This window comes from Oreochromis niloticus, linkage group LG10 (assembly GCF_001858045.2).
Source record: "Oreochromis niloticus isolate F11D_XX linkage group LG10, O_niloticus_UMD_NMBU, whole genome shotgun sequence".
Classification (NCBI taxonomy): domain Eukaryota; kingdom Metazoa; phylum Chordata; class Actinopteri; order Cichliformes; family Cichlidae; genus Oreochromis; species Oreochromis niloticus.
In genome coordinates, this window is record NC_031975.2 from 15,957,691 (window position 1) to 15,976,867 (window position 19,177).

The 19,177-nt window shown below is 40.7% G+C and overlaps 2 protein-coding genes across 14 annotated transcripts in view; one reads left to right on the forward strand and one right to left on the reverse strand.

Moving 5' to 3' along the window:
* Window positions 1–1,232: 1,232 nt before the first annotated feature.
* Window positions 1,233–13,074, forward strand: sertm1 (serine rich and transmembrane domain containing 1). The gene is made up of 2 exons (XM_003458258.5): window positions 1,233–1,586; window positions 9,539–13,074. Exon 2 carries the CDS (start codon window positions 9,544–9,546, stop codon window positions 9,883–9,885), a length of 342 nt encoding a protein of 113 aa, XP_003458306.1. The 5' UTR covers window positions 1,233–1,586; window positions 9,539–9,543; the 3' UTR covers window positions 9,886–13,074.
* A 393-nt stretch (window positions 13,075–13,467) lies between these two features.
* The window catches only part of nbeaa (neurobeachin a), a 100,950-nt gene continuing 95,240 nt past the window's right edge, over window positions 13,468–19,177 (reverse strand). For 8 of the 13 annotated variants that reach the window (XM_025910806.1, XM_025910798.1, XM_025910804.1 and 5 more), the window contains 11 exons: window positions 19,019–19,171; window positions 18,721–18,885; window positions 18,549–18,638; window positions 17,752–17,944; window positions 17,240–17,311; window positions 16,693–16,848; window positions 16,179–16,349; window positions 15,883–15,984; window positions 15,517–15,713; window positions 15,260–15,411; window positions 13,468–15,160 (listed from right to left, as the gene is read on the reverse strand). In XM_025910806.1, coding sequence (XP_025766591.1) covers window positions 15,070–15,160; window positions 15,260–15,411; window positions 15,517–15,713; window positions 15,883–15,984; window positions 16,179–16,349; window positions 16,693–16,848; window positions 17,240–17,311; window positions 17,752–17,944; window positions 18,549–18,638; window positions 18,721–18,885; window positions 19,019–19,171 — 1,542 coding nt within the window. In that variant the 3' untranslated portion in view covers window positions 13,468–15,069. The remainder of the gene's footprint in view (window positions 15,161–15,259; window positions 15,412–15,516; window positions 15,714–15,882; window positions 15,985–16,178; window positions 16,350–16,692; window positions 16,849–17,239; window positions 17,312–17,751; window positions 17,945–18,548; window positions 18,639–18,720; window positions 18,886–19,018; window positions 19,172–19,177) is intronic. The other 5 variants (XM_025910807.1, XM_019364023.2, XM_013266141.2 and 2 more) reach the window with 1 other exon arrangement.

Below are 19,177 nucleotides of genomic sequence, written 5' to 3' on the forward strand. Positions count from 1 at the left end.
AGCATTTCAATCTAGTCAAATCACAGCTGTGCCTCAGTCTCAAAAACCCTGTGCAGCACAGGTTGGAGGCCACAGATGGAGAACAGGCGATGAAAAACGGCTGAGGCTTCTGGGCAAGCAGATAGGCAGAGGCTACTGTCGGGAACAAGCAGGTTAAAAAATGACAGGAGTAAAAGAAGCTGGTCTGTTGTTAGTAGCAGACAGAAAGGGAGCTGGGATGTTGGTAGGTGTGCAGTTGTATGATCGCGGCTGGCAGGGCAAATCTACAAAGTTCCAAAGGAATGCAGGGACCCATAAAGAGAGCGAGAGTGGCCTAGAGCAGGGACAGAGACGGAAATCGTAACAGCCACCAGTCTGCTTTAAATCTCTGCTGTCAAGCTGCAGACACATATTTCAAAGCCTGTCCCAATAAATCCAGAGTGGTTGACACCACTGGCAGAGCGTTTCTCCTGCTCATAAATCGACATGGTTTGTCGAGAATACGATCCTCTCTGTTTCATCACTCGATGAAATACAGCAAAAGTTATGGGAAGCCTTTTTAAAAAGGCGCCTTGTTTCATGTGTAATTTGCGGCATGTGTCCATATTCAGTTCACATAAAAAGACTTTTAGAACAGATGCACTTAGCTGCTGCTAACTGCTTTGAGGAGAGATCAGAAGGAGAAAAAAGAGAGAGAAGAGACGGGAGTGAAAACACAAGATAAGAGCTTTAAGATGAAGAGAGGTGAGAAAGAGATGAATGCTGCGACTTTCCACTTGGGCCTCCCTCCTGCTTTTTTTTTGTTCATTCATCCACAGGTCTGGGGTCTCATTTAAACAGCTCGGTCTGCCTCTCCACAACAGCAGCCGGTTATTACTCACCACTGGATGCTGTCTACTGACGCAGTTTAGCTGAGAGCACAGAGCTGGGCTGTGTGTCCCTCACACAAACAAAAGAGCCAAAGCAAAGGCGGCTCAGTTGTGTGTTTGAGCACACAATGACAGAAATGTATTAAAATGGCTAAAACTGTCATTTCATTTACCTGCGTGTCTGTCTGACAACTTGTGGTGTGGCGTTAACAGGCTTCGCGAGCAGCTTATTAACTGTCAGGCGGCTCTGCTCTGTGAATGTGTCTGACCGTTGGTGTGATCGTTATTGAAGGTGATGAGCAAGCAAAGAGAAAAGTGGGAGGGTGGAGACGGAGAAGTGGAAGAAGGAGAGATGGGGATGGAATTAAATATTTCCTCTCTTCTTCCCATCTTCGCCATTTCTCAAGGAAAGGAAGCGTCAGTGCATTTAAGCGGCCACGGTTTTTGTTGTAGGCCTTTTGTATGTGTTAGCCCATTTCTAGAAGGGACCCATATGTGACTGCTTCGTCTCTGGCTGTCGTGCCTGCACGGCCGTGTTTCACACTGAATGACAGAGTGAGAGAGAGAGAGAGAGAGAGAGAGAGAGAGAGAGCAAGAGAGAGAGAGAGAGAGAGGGGAGGCTCACAGGGAAGCTCTGAGGGGCAACAGATCTGGTTTGCTCGGCTGAAAGACCAAACAAGAGATGGATTTTTGCACAACGTGAGAGAGGAGCAGCTGCTTCACATAAGAAAAATAAAGGTCTGTATCTATTCCTCTTTCTTTTCTCAGCAACTGCATGCATGCTGCTGATGCTTCAGGCTACTTTGTTTTATTTTACAACATTTTTCCAAATTATTTTTATAATGAACCAGACAGAGCAGGGAATCTGTTGATGAGATCTATAAGGAAGGATCCTTCTAAACACAGAGAGATTATTCATCTCTTCATTCACAGACAACTTTATTTATGGTTTATCAACACCCGCAGAGCTGTGGTGAAGCTGCTGTCACCGGCAGCGCTACAGCCTCTCTGTCAAAGTCAGAGAGATTTGAAAGGAAAAGTGTGCGAGATGTACGCACGCATGGCGGGAAGAATTCATTTTAGTCACCAACTTGGAAAATGAGCGGGCTTCCTGTGTGACAGTTGGGAAAAGGAGGAAAGGAGTGACAAGCGATGAGTGGGGCAATTGTTCCCCCCAAGAGGGTGAGGAAAGTGTCCTTTCAGAGCAATCCTGACAAGACCGGGGTTTGTTTGCATTTGAACTGATGTATGACTCACTCAGCTCATCGTAATAAGCAGAGAGTAAATGAGCTGCATAGGCAGACTAACTCAGCATCGGGTTTTTTGCCACAGCGCTCAGAAATATCAGGAGTAATTAACAGATATGAGAATGAGGTGTAAAAATACACTTTACCACAGGGATGAACTAACAGACACACACACAGTGAAACATCAAAGCAAGGAGCTCATTATCCACACTGGCCACTGACCAAAAAATCATCCAGTGCTTCCTATTCATAATGATCACTGTTCCTGTCTGCTCGTGGGTTAACTCATGCTACCTTATTGTCAGTTAGAATAAGCCCTTTGCAGCACCTTTGAGATCTCACTCCAATTTGGCCTTTTGAAACCATCACTTTCATGCCCTGAATATCTGAGAGAATCAGATAGCAGCTGAACACCGGTGCTCGACCCCCGGTAAAGCTTTGAGTGCAGTCAGGTGCGCTTCGAGATTTTTGTTATTAAAATGTAAAAGGCGCAGAATAGAAACTGCAGTTTGCTCTTTAGTAGTTTTGCAGTCAGTTCAACTCCTCCTTTTTCTAAATCTGGAGTCTCTTCAGTTATGTTTATATGTGTACACATTTTTTTAATGCTTTGATTAAGTGCACAAAAAACTAGAGATGATGTTTGTTGTCATGCTAAACAAGAAGAGCGGAGAAATGGTTTACAGCTTCTGGTGAATATTGTAACATCTCTTTCTTCATACTTTCATCATTCCTGCATATCTCTGACCCTTTGTGCGTTATCTGTGGTATTTGCAACTGCAGAAGCAAATTGGAATTCATGTGGTGAGGCTTAGGTCTGCTTTCAGCTGATCTGGCTTTGAATAGAAGATATTTAGCATGGCTGAAATCCAGGTTACTTTTATCTCCCGGTAATCTGCTATTTGGGCTTTGGAAGTATACATATGCATGTGCAAGTGTTGCATGCATTCAATACAATGTATATCCCCAGTATTTCTGTTTTTTTGGCTCCGCTTGTGTGCTTTTTCATGCTTGTGGTATGAAAAAGTACGTGCGCATCGACACACATGCACACACTTCCACAAAAGAATATGGTCCAAATGCCATGACATTTTGAAACACATGGATCTTGTCCATTATTCATGAAGTGAAGGGCTAGTACCAGAACTAAACAAACACGAGAATCCATCTCAGTGGGAACTTTCGGTTTTAGTAAATATTTGCATAAGCCGCACGCATGGATTGTTAAAATTCCAGCAATGGCCGGGCCTATTTTCTTTCTCGGACATCACAAGGTTTTAATAAAAAGTTGCAGAGAGGCTCCAAGGCTGTCTCTGTTTGGCCCTGAATGAGCATGAATGGTGCTGAATGTGGGAAAAAAAAGACTTGCGTAAAGACTGGACATTTATTAATCAAGTAATTAATATTAGACTCATACAAGGCTTACAAGAAAGCACAGTAAGATTTGCTTTATTCTATGATTTTATCGACACATCAGGTATAAAGCTTTAAAAAAAGACTTGATACACACTAAGAAATGAAAACATGCCAAATAGGACAGGAGGGTTGATGGGGTCGAATGGGCAGAGGCATAAGCTGAATGGTGACAGTGAAGGAGATTACACAGAGATGATGAGAAAATTAGGAGGGTGTCGGGTGAAGAACAGATTGAGAAAGTGGAGCACAGGAAGCTACGCGGCACAGTGTCTCAGAAGGAGTTTGGCTGAACATACTCCAGTAGCAGAGGATGAGGTTGTTTGAGGAGAGACCTCAAGAAATTGTGCAGATCAAAGAGAAGGAGTTTGATCAGGAAAAAGAGAGAGCCTTGGGAATCGAGGCTCACTGTCTATAGAGATAGACCAGTGGCAAATATATATATATATATATATACATATAAAGTCTAAGAAAGCAACAGTGAAGACATGCAGAGAAATTTGCTGAAGTGTGCAGCAGAGAGCCGTGTCTACACAGAACATATTTCAAGTTCATGACAAAGCCCAGAAACCAATGCTGCTATAGGAATAAAAAGCTGAAATACTTAATCAGACACAAGTCATATCAGAGAGCAAAAAAAAAGAGAGCACTTCAGCAAGAACCCACTGATGAGCTCCAGGCTGCTAGACTCAAGAGGAAACATGAGAATAAGAGGACTAAAAGGCAGAATAGTCTCACAGTGCTGAACTCTGTGCAACCCTGACTGGGAGTAAAACTGGGAGAAAAGTATTAAAGGACAGAGATGTAAGTCATGTCAAGTAAAGTTTGCTGACGTCCAGCCTCAAGGTATGGCCCTCACTCATCCTATTTCCTCTCAGAGGAGCAGCTACCAGCAGTGATGTTCATTCTCTGTTGGAGAGGCTTTCCAACAGAGCGACCATTCTGGCTTTAAAAAAGCAACATCTGCTCAGAGGGAGGTGTGAGAGCAGTCCAGATCACACTTCGGTGAATCTGAGATGTGGCAAGAATAGGAAGAAATTGACAGCATGGATAGAAAAAAAATTTTATATTGTGTCTATTAAAAAAGTGTCTCTCTGAGCAACAATTGCAGTATTTAAGATCACAAAAAAATTATGTCGCCGACCTTGCACCTAGAAAATAAATCCCATTTTTTTGTAAGGATGTAAGGATTTTCATGAGGTATTAACCATGCCTCTTGCCCCCAAAATGGGCTTGCATATCTGATATCCATGTTTATGAGCAATCTTAATAAAAATCATGAATTATTGAGCAGATACATCATTTTTTGAGACGACAACTCTGTGGGAGACACATAAAAAGAGGGGAATAAAGTGCACACATTAAAACAGGCAAAAGAAATCAAGTCCATCTTCAGCAGGCAGCGTTTTATCCGCTCTGTCAGAGAAAGGAGGTGTAGGGAGGCTCAAGGGCAAATAACCAACGATCTGTCCAAAGTCAGCAGAATGAATAGTGAGCAAGGCCTGATTGCAGCAAAACATTATACATTATACAAAACCCAGATCCAGCAAAACCAGAGAAAAACAAGAGATAAGACGAAGGCCACTTAAAATTTTAACTTAACACAGTGTAAATATTTTTGCTGACAGCCTTCTGGGATCTCGTACACTTGTGCACTACATCACTGCCGGATGCAGTTAAGGATCAACAAAGAAAACTTTTGCAACAGACTTGAAACATAAAGTCAAAGACTGGGGTTTCTACCTGACACTAAAATGTGAATTTAATGTAAGCTTCAGATGGAAGAAAGAAGTAAACCATGGATTTGTTAACAAAAGCACACGATGTGAGATTGCTGACTCACTGAAGGCAGGAATAAACAACTCATGTTCCAATACGTGAAAGCCAAGCCACTTTTAAAATTCATATAATTTTCCTGTATAAAGATAGCTCATTTTCCCAATTAGTCCTCTGTGTTCTCTGTACTACATTTGCAGCAATTCCTAAGGAAAATAACTAGTGGTATTTATTATATGTAGGCGGGTGTGTGCATGTGTGTGTGTGCATGTGTATGGCTAACCTCTCCAGAGTCAGAAGGACTGCATGGCCTGCCCTCTTAAAGTAGATTAGCTTGAAAAAAAGAACTGAGCGTGCCTCGTTGCCTGGATACAAAAAGCATCATTAAGCACAATTATCAGCCACTTCAGCTCACAATGAACAAGCTTCAGTGCAAATTTCAAAACAACGTATCATTAAAATCAACAACCTATACAGAGGAGGAAAGAGTGGTATGGAAAGACGAGGCCAACAGATAAGATGAGGAAATGTGGCTGAGAAGAAGGTCACAAGAGAGATTTGAAGATAGATGAGTAGGCAGGAGTTCACTGGCAAGTTTTTGGGGATGTTTCATGTGTACACGACTAATTACTGACATTTTTTTAACCTCAATATATTGGAAATCGAATGTGACCAAAACATTTTATGCACTATATGAAAGATGTCAGGTTGGGAGAGAAAACAGTACAGAGGACGATGCATTGCAAAAAGACAGCAGAAGCAATGAAAGGCAATGTGAGCAGTGTGTGCAGTGAATATCAATACATGTTTCCAAAAGAGTCTGGGGGGAAAAGAGAGACACTATAAGCTAACAAAAGCGGCAAGACAGTTTTTCACTGGGCCGGGACAACCATTGGGAGCGTTTGATAAAGAATACAGAGTTAGGGCAAGAGAGCATGCAATCACAGAAAGGCTGCAGCCCAACTCATTCCTCCTCATTATGCTGTGCATCTCCCTGAAGGTAGTTTGGGCTTTAAATTAAAGAGAGCTAGAGTTATTGCCAAATGTACCATCCAGAGAGAGAGAGTAAGAGAATAAAATGGAGTGAATACATAGGGAAGAAAAGATTCTGGGAATGGAGTGCTAAATTGCCAAACTTCATAAACAAAAATCATCACAGAAAGTTTTGTACCATATGAAATTATCTGGAACTGCTTGCAACAAAACAGACTGTATATAAAAGATGGATATAGCCACTGTTCGTCACCCACTGGTTTGCACATTCAGTTCAGTTTTGTTTATACAGAGCAATCTCAGATTAACAACTGCCTGAAAGCACTTTACATTGTAAGGTACAGAACCCAGATATTAGACAGAAAACCCAAACAATCAGGTGATCCCATATTAATAAGCACTTGGTGACAGTGGGGAGGAAGAACTCCTTTTAAACAAAAAGAAACCTCTAGTAGAATCAGCCTCAAGGCCACGACAGGAGATCATAGTGGAGGACAAGGACAAAACATAAACTATTCAGCAATATGTAGAATATTGTCAGGTGAAGAAGAAAGTAGAAAAGTGAGTTTCCAGAAGTAAAAATCCCCTTCATTTTCCCCACTGGGAGTTTGATTTGGAGTCACTATATCATAACCATTCAGCTGTCCACTGTTACTAAGTGCAACATTGTGGCACGATGCTATGTGTTGCTGTGGAAACCTTGAGTCTGTATGATATCAACTTTGTGTCATTAATAAAAAAGTGTTTAATTTGCAGTGCTGTGGAAAAGAACTCTACCCACAATCCTCAGCTGAAACGGAGATCTCTTTGATTGGTGGAGGTTGCTGTTATCATGGAAATGTTTAAACTTGCAACAGAGAGTGCAAAATCTTAGAAAGTGAGAGCGGTGGATGCAGTTAGGAGCACCACATCAGTAACTAGGGTACTAAATACTTTACTACGCACACAACACAAACAACAAAATATATACAAAATTATTATTATTATTATTAGACGTAGTAGTAGTAGTATTATACAATATTACAGATGAAAACAATTGCATTTGTGAAGGCTTGAAGTTAGTCCCTGTGGAAGCTGGTATTTGGTGTGCATTATGGGATGATTATTTCATTCACTGCCAAATGTATTTAAGTTGCACAGTCTTTCACTTTCTTTTATTTATTTATTTATTTATTTATTTTTTCTCCAAATCAAATCTTTTCATGGTCATATTCACTTAGTAGCTGATACGCTTGGTTCAAGTCTTATAACTCTTTGAGTAACGATTTTCCAAAGCGTCAGTGGATAAAATGAAGCTCTTAAAAAAGTGGGCAGGCAGCCTTAACTGTAAACTTTATTAAAAAGGATCCTAATCTTTTACACCTCCCACCATTTATTACCTTATCTGAAAGAAAGCACGTAGTGCTAAGCTAATCAGCATCAGCTGTTAGCTAATATATTAGCAAGCGTCGTTAGCTAAGACTATCCACAAATGGCTAATTAGATTTAAGCAACTTGCTAATAAAATTTGAACTTTCTGTTTACAGCGTGCTAATTAATAAACTGCATGACAGGCAATTATTTGTTAGATAACAAACAGGATGAACAGAAGTAAAAATTTCGAGTTATTATCTCAATATTTCAAGTTTTACTTCTGGGTAAATCCAAATTTAGAGTTGACTTATTCAAAATTTTGTGTCTTGAGATACTAACCAAAAATTTTGGCCTACTGATGAAAAATGCAATTAATTAATCAAAATAGTGACAAAAACAAGCTTCCATAAGGTTAGCACGGACTTCAGTTGCTCAAATGTCCATTTGAAGAATTTCAGTTTTGCACTTCTGTATTATCATTTTTCAGACCCAGAGGTTTGCTGCTTGGGATTTATCAGTGTATAATAATATATAAAAATATTAATGACTGTAACAATGTAGCATTATAAGCGTTTAATAGATTGAAAATGCTTATAACCTGCATTCACCAGCTAGCTATTCAACTTCATTTGGCAGAGATCATTTAATCTCTGCCAATTAAGAATAACAAGCAGCTAGTTCAAGCTTAATTAGCTAAATAGTTTATGAAGGTTAAATCTACTAGCTAACTGTCTGTCCCTTTGTAGTATTATTAAATTTAAAACACACTTTTCATTGGTCAGGTTAAATAAATGAATATTAGCCCACACCAAACTGATTTGAGCAGCAAATTACAAAATTGAGAGAACACTTTGTGACACTGAGAAAAGTTTATAGTGTTTAAAAGTGTTTATACTAATATTGTCAGAGCAACATTCCCAATTTCCAGAATGAAACATCATAATGAAATGAACTGGCAAAGCATTTAAAGTGAAACCTTCCAGTTTCTAACATGTTTTTACATTGTAGCTACTTTCGCACTTTTCAGCAGCACTGATCTGATTAATAGAGGCGATAACTGCAGATCAAATGGCACGAGTATAATTTTCTCCAGCCTTAATATCGCACGAGTGGCCGGGCTCACATATGGGGCATGCTGAAATGTAGGCTATAATAAAATGGGGAGAAAAGGAGGCCAGGAACAGAAGATAAGAAAGAAGTTGAGCTCACACCACTGGGAGATGAAAAGTGTGCTGCTGACCTCTTGCTTTCATACCGGTCATGGTCATTTATTCCTCGCTTTGAAGTGTCTTTTCTCTGCTGTCATAGATCAAGTCAAGACACAAGGCTGGTCTAACCCAAATTCAGCACAGCCCCCCTCCCTCACCAGCACAAAGACTCTGACTGCTCCTTCCCCGGTCGCTCGCATTTCCTCGCCAGTTTCGTGCCATGCAGTAATTTGTGATGGAATATTATTAACAATATTAATATACAGTGGAGGAGGATTGGTTTTCATCTGTCTTTGTGAAAGCTGATTATAAGGGGTTTAATTTCATCAGATAAGGATGGCTTCATTTATGAGCACGCACAGCTTTGGGCACCGAGCCTGACAGGCATTCAATAAGACAAGCACTCCCCCTGCTGTTCATGACAGTGTCATCGGCATAAAAAATGTAAAACAAAAAGCTTCCTGACTTTTATTCTTAACAAAAATCCTTTTTTTAAATTGATCATTTCCAACCAAGGCTGTTTGGGATTATGTGAGGGTGTGGGCATCAGGAAGCATCTCCCATTCTTCAGCAGACAAAGAGAAATCACTTTTTAAAGGGTTTTTGTAAATAGTGGATTTTTAAACTAAACATGTTTTTGCTTCTCAATAAATTTCCCTCCTCTTCCTTTTGTCTCTCTTGTTATTCCATGATGAAACAACAGTCAGGATGTCTGGGATTGACGTTCCGTTGATGGACCAAAATGAGACCGGAATCTCATCAGTAGACAATGGGACTTTCCTCCGTTTCTCCCCGACCTCTGCCTCCACATCTGCCGCCGCCTCATCTCCAGGGCGTCCAGGGAATGTTTATGTTTATGTATGGCTCTTTCTCGGCCTGCTGGTGTTCCTTCTGACGCTGCTCGTCATCTCCCTGCACAGGCTCAAGAACATCATCTCCTCCTCTTCCTCTGTCCCCGACTGCAGCAGCGAGGGAGGAAGCTCCTTCACCAACATGGAGATATGTAGCATCTCATCTCAGAGGTCCACCATCTCTGCACTCTCCACCTGAGGGATGTGGGAGGGAGCACATACACTACAGACATATGCACATGTGCTCTCATTCGTGCATGCTCATGCAAACAAAGGCAAGCATGCGCACACATATAAAGCACACAGAGGTCCAGCACCTCCTCACTGTGACATACAAACACAAAAACCTTTTGTCAGCCCCAAAGAAGCTGACATAATGGCATTACAGTCCGTGCATGCATATTCTAATTCTGGCGGGGCCTTGCAATCTGCATAGGCACAGGGGAAATATCGCTCATAATGTGATGAAGAGGTCTTGAAGGGTGAGTGTGAATGCACCCTTCTGAGTCTTACTTTCACAATTAAGACAAATGAATCTGAGATTCTGCTTTCCCTTTGCGGGGAACAGCATAATGAGGGACTCATTATCTTTTCTCCTCTTTTTTCTTTTTGTCATTTCTCGTATTGCACTCGTGTTCAGCTTAGAAGAAATACTATTGTTCAAGTGAAGCTTTGTACAGCATGCTTCATAATGTCTGTAGACTACATTGCAAACTCGGTATAAAAATCCTATTAAAGCTCTTTAACTTTGTACATGAAGTACATACATGTGTCTCAGCTGTTCAGTAAGGCTTTGGAAATGAAAAGGCAAGATACATCCAAACTGTGATCACGTCAGGTCAGCTTGTAATTGTTCAAAGTACGAAGAAAGGAGGTTGCACCAGAAGAGGACCGATAACGGTGATGTGGATGTGAAGGTAAGAAAGAAATGACGCTTGGAGACTTGACAGACAGGCACCCACGGACTCCAGCTACAGACAGGCCAGGTCAAAAGTGGCATCAACTACAAGATGAAATTCAGAGCCTGAAAGACAGGTCTACCAGCGTAACGGATTACCACTCTTGCCTGTCAATTTATAAGGCGTCCGATCCCGGTCTCCATAGAGACTACAGCAGCTCTGTGCCGCCATCAGCTTTTGTTCCAGGCTTCGGTTAGAGAAATGGTTGTTTATTCTGAAAATGCATCATCTACTTATTTGTTATTTTTTTAATATTGTGAGATGAAGTCTTTTTGACACTGCGACAAAAATATATGGCACATACAGAGAGAATTATTTGAAAACGGTTCATTCATCTTTGCCCCACTTTGTCAGAAAAGTCAATAAACTGTAAAGACCACAAAGGCTCACAGATGACAGCCACAAGCAATAAAAACAGCCAGAGCTGTCAGACTCCTTGACAAATCCTCACTGTTCTCCAATTAATCTGTGTATTTCAGGTGGTACGGTCTGACAGACTCAGCACTCCCCCATGTATAAACTTTAATCACAAAATCCCTTCAACATCTATACATGCTGAAACATCACACTAATTAAAAAAGAGATTAGTGGCAATGCTTTCGTTTATCATTTCAATTATAACTGAGGTGTTAATGGATTTGTTTGTCTTGCAAAATTAGGAAAATGGATGTAGTACTAAGCATAAGATAAAGTGTCAAATATACTGTAAACAAACTGGATGTAATTATTAGCTTTGCTGTAGTTTCACTTCAGCTCATTCTTCCCAATCCACGAATCCCTGGATTTAAATAATTAAAAAAAAGATTAAAGAAAATGTCACATACAACCCAAAAATATACACAAAAATATGTATCCATCCATCTTTTATTATTAATATTTGGCCAGTTCTAGACACATTAATAAGATGCCATAATTAGGTATACAAGACCTTAATAATTGAATTTTTTGTGGCTATACAGCTCAGTGAAAACAAAAAAGTGGGGACATGATATAGAAATAAAGAAATAATAACCATAAATAGAGTGCGGTATTGAACATAGTTTTTGGGTGGGCAGTGGCAGATAAATTATGAGTAAAGAGATTAATAACTAGGGCTGATAATGTGGAAATAAATCTAAGTGTAGTTTGTAACTGTACAGTAATTTTAAGTTTTACAATATGTAAACATATTGGCCTGATTTATGGTTATTACACAGTAATAACTACCACAAATATTTCCAGGTAACATTGATATCATTATATAGCACATTCAAATACAGATTTTATTTTTTAATGTGAGGTGGTATTGATTTTAATATTACAATAGTGACCTTATTATATTATTATATTTTTTATTGTAATCTGATTAATAAACACCCAGGTCAGTCAGTCAATCAGATTATGAAGTGCTGGTCATTTTAAAGTAATTAGTTTTAAATCTAATTAAAAAAAAATAGAAATCAAAATGTTTCAGTATAAAATTAAGTCATATCATTTTAATGTTTCATTTATAATTTTAGACTATAAAATTCACTTTTAGTGGCATAAATTGATACTTAAACTAGTGTACGATATATAGATATTTTCTACTGCCTGGTCGTTTTAACTGTTTGACATGTAAATTTTATCAAAACCAATGTTTCTCTTTTATTTAGAAGCACTTAAAACATAAAAACATATTCTATATATTTATGAACAAAGAGCTGAAGCATGTTTAAAATCTGACCTAGTATCACGGAGTAAGTGGCTTATTGTACGGTCCCTCCTCATACTGAAGTGTCCATGGGCAAGACGTTGAACTCCCAAGTTACTCCCAATAGCCGGTCAGTGACTTACATTTTTAATGCACTGGGAGAATATGAAAGGTGTGTTTTAGAAACTTTATTAGAAAACAAACATTTTTTCTTCCTGTTAAAAGGGAGTTTTTCCTTCCCCCTGTTGCCAAGTGCTTGCTCACAAGGTGTCATCTGATTGTTGGGGTTTTCTCTTTATTATTGTAGTCTTTACATTATAAAGCATTATAATGCAAGTTGTGTTTTGGCACTATGTAAATAAAATGGAATTTAATTGAAACTGAAGCTACAGTTCGTAAGGGCTCAGAACAGAAGATTGGAAAAATGTTGCATGGATCCATCCTGCCTTGTATTAACAGTTCAGGCTGCTGAAAGAATAAATAAAACTGAATTGAATCAAATTATTACATGATGTTGGATGAGAACAATGTGTGGCCTTTTTCATAAGCAGCCAAGCAAGCAAGATTGTGTTTTATAAGAGTTGCAGCAATGCAGTAAAAATAATAATCAGTTTGTAGTTTCATAGTGAGAGTTCACAGATTCAACAACTAGTGTATAATTTTAGCTTTTAGTTTAATTTTGCACAAAAAGATGTTCAGCTATGGGAGCAAATGACTATTTTAAACTGATGAAATAAAAAAAACAGATAAAACTGAACCTCTCTTTAATGTCGTCTGTTAAGTTTCAGGTTGTATAATCACTGCGACATCTTTCAGTGAGGAGAACGGCTGGTCTGTTCCTGTGTTATTTGAAGAAGCTCCACAGGAGTAGGTTTAAATGGGTTCTTCAGAAAAGAACAATGCAGGAAATGCTGGAAACTGAAAGTGGTAATTTTGTAAAACTAACAGGGTATTTATGTCTGTGATGCAGGATGTCGCTTATCTTCACAAACAGGAAAGAAAAAAAAACAGCAGGTAGTTCAACAAATGTCAAGTGTGTGAAAAATGCAGCGTTTTAACTAGAAATCGCATTTATGCAAGGAAGATTTCACTCAAAATGGCGATAAGCGTACACGTGATACACGTATGTGATCAATGAAAAGCCAAGTCATCAAATTCTTTGCATATTTTATTTTCTTATCATGATTTTTTTTCCAACTCACACGTCATATTTTACATCTTTGCAATAAAACATGAATACAATAGTTTTTTTTAGGGTTTCATAGATCCAAAAATATTTAACCTTTTTTTGGATACGTAAGTTGAACCTGTCGATAGAGTATGTGCATGTGCGCATTTGATCAAGATGGCTTCACACATACGGTACATCTCACATTTCATCCTCTCTCTCCGCCCTCCGTCCCGCCTCTATCAGCTACAGAATCATGATATTGCTTACAACTGTGAGGTTGTAAAACTTATAATCACACATGAGCTCAACGTTTTAAATACAAACATCAATGCACAAATAATCCCGTAGGAAAATGGACCTAAACAAAATGGCAGCCGACCAGAAAGAACCAAGCTAATAAATAATGATATGTGATTGGTGCAAAGTGCAAATACAAAACAAACTTTTACATTGATTTGATTCTCTCTCTTTTTTGTTTTGTTTTTTAAATAATCAACAAATGTGGGTAAGTGAAAGTTTGCGCTTCCAGTCTTATTCAGCTGATCAAGTCTCCCGCCAAGCCTGAACCGAGACTATATGTACATATTTGACAGAACGATCACCAAATATACAAAGGAAATCATGTCAGTCTTGTGTTCGTCATCCTTGGTGGAACTGGTAAGACCTCTTTATCATTACCTTCCCCGGCAAAACATTTACCACCGTTATTACCATCAGCCTTGTCAACATTATAATAATTATTACACAGTATTTTACATACAGCAAGTCATTAATAAATTAAAGGTGATAAGCGCAGTTCGTGTAGTGAAAGTAGAAGTGTAGACTCTGAAGGAGGCAGAGCCTTATTTACATAAAAATCTGATTTAAGCCTGCTGAGGGTAAAGAACAAAAAAAACTAAATGAATATTCAAAAAAAGAAAAGAAAAGAAAAGAATAAAACAGGTGAAATTAAACAAGATTAAACAATTTTAAAAAATTAGACCTTCCAGCAATTTTTCAAGGGTGAATTTAAGATCAAGCCAATAGCACCTGTTTTTGAACAATGGGTAGAGCTGGTTCATTTCTGACCATTTCTTATCAGTTTAGATACATATTTCATTAATGATCCACCCAATAATCGATGTGCTGGCATCTCCTCAAATGAAAAGTAAAATGTTAAACATAACCAAAAGAAAAGAAAAGAAAACCTAGGATCTCTTTGAGGAACAGCAAATGTACCAGTCCTGTGAGTGGTACAGGTATGAAGGACCTCTACGATATCTGCTCACCTTGCTCCCGCCCTTCCCCACTCTGCAGTCTTCTTATTCTATTAGCAGGTTTTGGTGTGTATCTTCTGGGTATTAAGTGTCTGTGGTTACACACGTGTGTGCGCGTACACGTATGCACAGAGGAAGCCGTTTCCACCAGCGCTGTCGTGTCCTAAAATCAAGTGAACTTCACAAGGGAATACAGCCTAAGGTCCGGTACTTGTTTTTCCTTCGTCTCTGAACCTGTAGTTTCCCCTGTGCTGCAGATACACAGCAGAATGCATCACCTCCTCTCCTCTCTCCATCGTCCTCTTCCTCGCACTGTCCACTGTCCTCAGTACCTGTTCTGGTGTTCGTAGTGCCAGCGGTTGAAGTCTATGTTGAATGCCACAATGCTGCCAGACGCCATGCCAGTGATCAAAGTCCTGAGGACAGAGAACACAGTAAATCACATCTGCGAACCATCTAAACTTTTGTAATCACATCACAAAGGTGACGCAGTCTTTGCCCTCTTCCTGTCTTACCTCTGGTCATGTGATAGGTCCATGGCACGGATTCCGGCGTCACAGCCCGGATAGATGTAAAGCTGTTTGAAGTCACACGCCTGCCACACCTCAACAACTCCATTATCGCCTCCCGTCACCAAATTCTGCCCGTCACTACTCAACAGGATTGCCTGGAACAGAGAAAAAGAGTTAAAAGCAGCTCTTTGTTTATGGGTGAATAAGGTGAACACCAGTGTATGAAAATGTCTGCATTCGAGTAACCCTGACAGCTTTACCCGCGTCGAATCGTTGACCTCCATTTGTGCCAGCAGTTTTCCATTTATGCTGAAGTTGCAGAAGCGGCCTCTCTCATAGTAGATGATGCAGTGTCCCTCGCTGGACACCGAGATGAGGCGTGGCTGCTGGCACAGCTCTGGACCCTCCAGGGCTCTGAGCAGGTCTCCTGTGATAGTGTGGACGAGGCACGGGCCCTCTGAGGGAAAAGATCAAAGCAGTGTAAAGCTTTGGCAAAAGCCACAAGGAATGATTAACGTTCACTGTGTCCACAGCACTGTTCTCTGATGTGCATCTTTTTTAATTAAATTAAATATTTATTTGCAAATAAACCTCTTCTGGGCACAGACATATGAAGATGTACAAACCTTTGGCTCCACTAATAACCAATCCCAGCTCCGCGCAGACGGACACACACACCACCTCGTGGTCATGTCCTGTCAGTACTGCTCTGGGAGCAGGATAGTCACCTGAGGAAAACACAGTTAGGAGTCAAACCACTACATTTGCAGTCAAAATGTTTCCATAACTGTAAATATACAATAAATATGCTCTAATTATTCAACTTAATGTTTGACCTTGAAGCGCATTCATGCTCTCATGCGTCCCAAACAACGACTAGTTAACTTGCACACATTTTTTTATCCACCATTTCACCACTCACTGTTGTTAGGGTTGTCCCCTATAATATGGTGCCGCCCACTCCAGTACCACAGAAGAAGAGTGGCATCTCTGGATCCTGACACGATGTAGCAGTCTCCTCCAATGTAAGACTCTGACCTAGCCAGACACGTCACCACATCCCAGTGGCCAAAAACTATCTGGGTCAGCTTTCCTGTGGAGAGCAGGGAGGTAGACAAGTTTGCCAACGTGTGTGCGCCTCTCCTTATCAAACTCCTGGAAGGCGACGGTGGGATAAAAGTGCTTCGTGATGATAACTTAATCAAGCCGTGTCTCCTTTTAAACCCGAGGATCAGTAAAAACAGCATCTACCTCCATGTGCCTGCATGTATTTCCAAAAAAGCCTGCATCTCTTCTATGTAATAAATTAATAAACATGCAAAGCAGACACTCTGACAGAATCATAAATTTAAGCTTCAAAAGGAAGCTGACAGCCTGGAGGAAATGCTTGCTGTACTTAGTGCTTGACATGACTTATAAATAATAAAAAAACCAACCAGTTTCTGTGGAGTAAACGCGGAAGCTCTTGTCCCAGAAGCCGCAGACGAGGATGTAACGGTTATCAGCAGTAACCACGAAACAGTGTGTGTTAATTTGGATGCTCTGGTCCACCAGGTCAGTGATCTGACGCTTGTTCACGCCTGAGTTGTTTGCTACATGGGAAGAAAGAGATATAATCAGGCTAATGAGGGCAGAAAAATGGAAAATGGTTAACAGTGTATCTAAATCCCCAAGGCATCATGTGATGCTTTTGGCCACAGCTCCCCCAGTGATCTGGAAATTCTCTTTATCTACTTACAGAACATGTGTATCAAAACTATGGTCTGCAACTGCTTATATAAAAACAAGGGCTGCATATAACCATCAATGCTCATCTGTGGTGAATTCTGCTATAACCTATAATATTAAAAACAGTTCCAAAAGTTCCTTGATTCAGATCTGCATCTGGGCCACAACCCACCTCTGGTCAATAAAAACACAACATAAATTGCATCTATAACTTTTTGAATGGATAAAATGCTGTGAATATGTTTGAGCACTGACCAATGAGAGGGTCCATCTCAATGGGCAGATGATGAGCTTGTTCTAGGGAGTATCCTGGAGCTCCACGGAGGCCTGAAGGGTTTGAGGCACAAATATTACACAGTCATACATACGCACATCTTCAAGTGGTGAAGAAGGCCTGATCTAGTGCTCTCTGATGGGAGCTCTGATGCAAGCGTACATTAAAAATTAAGTGCCTCGTGTGGCAGTCAATACTAAAAGCCACTTAAGCTGCCCCGTGATCCTGTATAATCACATTACCATGATTAATTACACGTAGTCTGTTGCGCTAATGAGGTCATTAATAAGGTTAATTGAAGCTTTAATTAACAAATATTTCTATGTCAACATCGAGGGTGTGAACGAAACAGGACTAAAGGGCAGTATGAAACAACAAGAGCAAATGCTTCGGGCTCAGCTGTAAGTATACAAGCATTACAGGCTTTGGGAAATCAGTCGCAAAAATTATTTAATAATTTAAAATGCCACGCGGACCATCAACGTACACTCACCGACAGTGTTGTGCCAGCGGTTTACGGCGAACAGCCGGCTACATGTGACCGTCACGGCTGCCGGTATGCTGAGGTGGGGGAGCGTGTTGGCCGCAACGTGTGTCACGGGAGAGTTGGAGGGAAACTTGAGCACCATGATGACATCCTGCTGCATCTGATCCTTAAACATCAGAGGGCTCTGGGGAAGGAAACACTGGTGAGACAGACAGAGAAAGAGAAAGGGAGAGAGAGAGAAAGGGCAAGAGGGAGGAGGGTAGGTTGGAGGAAGGGGGATGGAGACGAAGGGAGAGGGACAGACAGAACAGATGGGACAGAGGGACGGCAGGGGAAACGGTATATTAGTGGGAGCACAGGGTCAGAGCAGGTACACACACTGAGGGCGGCTCTAGGTCTAGGAAAGGAGGCGGATGCGCCGGTTGCTGAGGGCTCGGGGTCTGACGGGTTTGGGTTGACATGGATGGCTCTGATGTAGAGACGCAGAGGCCTCATGCTGCTGAGGGTAGCAGGGACTACAGAGAGGCTACAAACACCATTACATACTACTGTATGTAATAAAACCTCAAATAGCTTACATCTTGCTAATGGAAGCTATTCTTCTCGGAGAATGCGGACTAAAAATAATTGATGCACTGGGTAGAAATGTTTTAAAAATATGATAAATAAATGAAAACAATGAAGATTCAAAGCACTACTAGCTCAGTAGCTCTGCAACGCTCCTGCAGTTGACTTGGTGTTTTCATCAGGAGTTTGTCTGTAAGTGCGTGCCAAGATGTGCTAAGGCTGTTGAGGTATCTCACCAGGTGCATGGCGGAGGACCGAGGTGGGTGTGGCTCGATCAGCAGCTGGGAGGGCACCTGACCACAAAGCTGAATCTGGGCCTCAATCAGCTGGAATCAGAGAGGAAGAGATGGGTTTACCACGCACATAAGTTCGATTTCTGCACTTTAATGATATTAATAGTCAACCAACCTCACGCTGGACAGCATCTAGATTGTCTAGGGTGACAGCTCCCTCGTAGGATAAGAAGTTAAACACATTGAGAGCTCGCACCGCTTCTGGCCCTCGCTGCTTGTAGCCAAATATTAGATCAATCCACTGGTGAAGCTGGCACGACACGAACTCGCTCTCCAATGCCTGGACAGAGGGAGAGATTCAGAGAGAGAGATTATAACAGTTTATCTCCAGATTTGAAGGTGAGGCAAAAAAAAAAGAAAGAAACAAAACTTCCAGGTTTAGTATTAAAAAAACAAGTCTCTGTTTTTCTCACCATGCGGTTAATGCGAACAAAGTCCTCGGGTTTCTTGGCCCAGACGGGAAGCTCCACATCACTTACAGGAACTGCATCTTCGCGCATCCCGAGCTCATACTCATTACTGTTGACGAACATCTCGGGCAAGTAGTAGAACTCTGGGATCAGCTCCTTATG